This window comes from Salvelinus sp. IW2-2015, unplaced genomic scaffold, assembly GCF_002910315.2.
Source record: "Salvelinus sp. IW2-2015 unplaced genomic scaffold, ASM291031v2 Un_scaffold560, whole genome shotgun sequence".
In the NCBI taxonomy this organism is placed as follows: domain Eukaryota; kingdom Metazoa; phylum Chordata; class Actinopteri; order Salmoniformes; family Salmonidae; genus Salvelinus; species Salvelinus sp. IW2-2015.
The window spans coordinates 894864-898676 of NW_019942573.1; the positions used below are offsets into that span (position 1 = coordinate 894864).

At 53.8% G+C, this 3813-nt stretch overlaps 1 protein-coding gene across 3 annotated transcripts in view; it reads right to left on the reverse strand.

Moving 5' to 3' along the window:
* The window catches only part of r3hcc1l (R3H domain and coiled-coil containing 1-like), an 18899-nt gene that overhangs the window by 8700 nt on the left and 6386 nt on the right, over positions 1 to 3813 (reverse strand). For all 3 annotated transcript variants that reach the window (XM_024135690.2, XM_024135689.2, XM_024135688.2), the window contains exons 3-6: positions 3495 to 3688; positions 2076 to 2146; positions 1602 to 1697; positions 595 to 735 (exon numbers count right to left, since the gene is read on the reverse strand). In XM_024135690.2, coding sequence (XP_023991458.1) covers positions 595 to 735; positions 1602 to 1697; positions 2076 to 2146; positions 3495 to 3688 — 502 coding nt within the window. The remainder of the gene's footprint in view (positions 1 to 594; positions 736 to 1601; positions 1698 to 2075; positions 2147 to 3494; positions 3689 to 3813) is intronic.

Here is a 3813-nt window from a genome sequence, read left to right on the forward strand (position 1 = left end):
TTAAAAATAGATCTATAAACAACACCCCATAATTACAATGCATTTTTTTTAAACATTTTTGCAAATTGAATAAATTGATGATTTTTGTTTTTTTATATATACACATTTTAGAAAAAGGCTGTAACGTAACAAAATGTTGAAAAAGTCAAGGGATCTGAATACTTTCTGAATGCACCGTAATGCTTCAAAATATGGTTAAAACGATCAGTCCGACGTCACGGATTGTTAAAACGATCAGTCCGAGTCACGGATGGTTAAAACGATCAGTCCGACGTCACGGATGGTTAAACGATCAGTCCGACGTCACGGATGGTTAAAACGATCAGTCCGATGTCACGGATGGTTAAAACGATCAGTCCGACGTCACGGATGGTTTAAAACGATCACTCCGATGTCACAGATGGTTAAAACGATCAGTCTATCTCTTCTCCCGATGTCATGGATGGACAGTCCTTGCATAAATAGCTGTCTATGAATTGGAGAGTGGTTACATTTCTCAAGCCCCATCCCTCAGCCGTTTACTAAAACAAGTGGCGGGGTCACCTCTGTTGTTATTATTTCRTGAATTCCAGATTGCCCCTTTAAATCACGTACCTTTGGCATCTTGCAGTTTTTTTCTCTCTGCTTCACGGTGCTCTTTGCTCTGGGGACTCTTGACGCCCAGCGCCCCCATCACCAGCCTGCGGGCCAACACTGCACTGGTCTGGGGACGCTCCTTAGTAGGGAGCAGGTAGTCTGGAGGAGAGGGGGAGAGTGTTGAGGGAATGAAAGAGAAAGGAGGGGGGGGGCAAAGAAAGTAAAAGAAAGCAAGGAAGAAGGACAAAGAATACACAACAGGTGACAAGAAATCAAGGAAGAGAATGAAATGGGGTGAAGGAGAGAGAATACAGGAGATATGAGAGAGAGAGAATACAGGAGATATGAGAGAGAGAGAATACAGGAGAAATGAGAGAGAGAATACAGGAGAAATGAGAGAGAGAATACAGGAGAAATGAGAGAGAGAATACAGGAGATCCGTGGGGCGACGCACAATTGGCATAGCGTCGTCCGGGTTAGGGAGGGTTTGGCCGGTAGGGAGGGTTTGGCCGGTAGGGATATCCTTGTCTCAGTATGTAAAAAAATGTAATAAAATGTATGCACTCTACTGTAAGTCGCTCTGGATAAGAGCGTCTGCTCTTGGCCGGTAGGGATATCCTTGTCTCAGTATGTAAAAATMTAATAAAATGTATGCACTCTACTGTAAGTCGCTCTGGATAAGAGTGTCTGCTAAATGACTAAAATGTAAATGTAAAATGAGATATGAGAGAGAGAGAATACAGGAGATATGAGAGAGAGAGAATACAGGAGAAATGAGAGAGAGAATACGGGAGAAATGAGAGAGAGAATACAGGAGACAGACAGACAGACAATACAGGAGACAGACAGACAGACAGACAGACAGACAGACAGACAGACAGACAGACACATACAGACACAGACAGACACAGACAGACGAAGAGAGAACAGGTCAAAGATGAAGGAGTTCCAGAAATACTCYGAGTCAGATGATGGAGGATAAAGGAAAGGATGGACAGATGAATGAAAGAAAGGATAGTCAGTACCTGAGCAGCTGCGAGCCTTGGCCCTGGTGGTGACGGAGGCTTTAGCCAGAGACCTGACCTTCAACAGCGGGTGCTTGGTCCTCAGAGCTTCCCGAGCTGACAAACACACACGCGCGCACACACACACACACGTGCACAATAACCCACGTGAACAGACAGAAAGAGAGAGAATTCAGTTGCTAAATGTTTACCTCAGATGTTGACTTGAGTGTTGATTGAGAAGACAGCTAAGTCAGCTCCACTATTAAAACACGTTGACCACTACTTCATTTGACCATCCAAACATCTTCAGTAAAGTTTGACAGAAGAGAGACACGCTGTGTTTTTGACAAGGTATGAAACATGTTCAGCTGTATCCCTCCCCTGTGGTCAGGTGTAGCTCACCTGTGATGAGGTGTGTGAATAAATGATTGTGTCGGAGAGCTACCAGAGTCTATGGCTTTTCCTTTCCTTTATAAAAGCTGTGTGACTCACCTGCTATGGGGCTGTTGAAGAGAGCCAGGGCGTGTGTATCGTCCACAAACTGGATGTCGAAGCCTCTCTGCCTACACACACACACACACACACACACACAAAAGAGAGAATGCATCGGCTGCCCCGGACGAGCACGGAGCTTCGGCTGCCCCTCGACGAGACGGAGCTTCGCTGCCCCTCGACGAGACGGAGCTTCGGCTGCCCCTCGACGAGACGGAGCTTCGGCTACCCTCGACGAGACGGAGCTTCGGCTGCCCCTCGACGAGACGGAGCTTCGGCTACCCCTCGACGAGACGGAACGTCGGCTGCCCTCGACGAGACGGAGCTTCGGCTGCCCCTCGACGAGACGGAGCTTCGGCTGCCTCGACGAGACGGAGCTTCGGCTACCCCTCGACGAGACGGAACGTCGGCTGCCCCTCGACGAGACGGAGCTTCGGCTGCCCCTCGACGAGACGGAACGTCGGCTGCCCCTCGACGAGACGGAACGTCGGCTGCCCCTCGACGAGACGGAGCGTCGGCTGCCCTCGACGAGACGGAGCTCGGCTGCCCTCGACGAGACGGAGCTTCGGCTGCCCCTCGACGAGACGGAGCTTCGGCTGCCCCTCGACGAGACGGAGCTTCGGCTGCCCCTCGACGAGACGGAGCTTCGGCTGCCCTCGACGAGACGGAGCTCGGCTGCCCTCGACGAGACGGGCTTCGGCTGCCCCTCGACGAGACGGAGCTTCGGCTGCCCCTCGACGAGACGGAGCTTCGGCTGCCCCTCGACGAGACGGAACGTCGGCTGCCCTCGACGAGACGGAACGTCGGCTGCCCCTCGACGAGACGGAGCTTCGGCTGCCCCTCGACGAGACGGAGCTTCGGCTGCCCCTCGACGAGACGGAGCTTCGGCTCCCCTCGACGAGACGGAACGTCGGCTGCCCCTCGACGAGCGGAGCTTCGGCTGACCCTCGACGAGACGGAGCTTCGGCTGCCCTCGACGAGACGGAGCTTCGGCTGCCCCTCGACGAGACGGAGCTTCGGCTGCCCCTCGACGAGACGGAGCTTCGGCTGCCCCTCGACGAGCGGACGTCGGCTGCCCCTCGACGAGACGGAGCTTCGGCTGCCCCTCGACGAGACGGAGCTTCGGCTGCCCCTCGACGAGACGGAGCTTCGGCTGCCCCTCGACGAGACGGAGCTTCGGCTGCCCTCGACGAGACGGAACGTCGGCTGCCCTCGACGAGACGGAACTCGGCTGCCCCTCGACGAGACGGAACGTCGGCTGCCCTCGACGAGACGGAGCGTCGGCTACCCTCGACGAGACGGAGCGTCGGCTACCCCTCGACGAGACGGAACGTCGCTGTGTATTGATAGGAACTAGGTTGGAATGAGATTTGACTGAACCTCAGGACTCGTAAAAAGACAGCAAAGGCTGGTACGTACTGGTAGGCCTGGAAGGATTTGACCAGGTCTTCAGTCTTGAACTCGGTGGGGAAGTCGTAGATTTCTATGATGTTAGACAGCTCATCCTCCCTGAGCTCAGTGTCATCGTTCCCCTCTCTCTCCTGATCCAAGCTGTAGTAGTCAAACCTGGCCTCCTGCACCGGCCGCTTCTTCCTGCCCTGCTTTATGGCCAGCTGAGAGAGGGGGGGGGCAGAGAGGTAGGCGAGAAGAGAGAGTGAGGGTGAACGAGAGAGAGGGTGAGCGAGACAGAGGGTGAGCGAGACAGAGGGTGGAGGCGAGAGAGACGAGAGGGTGAGGC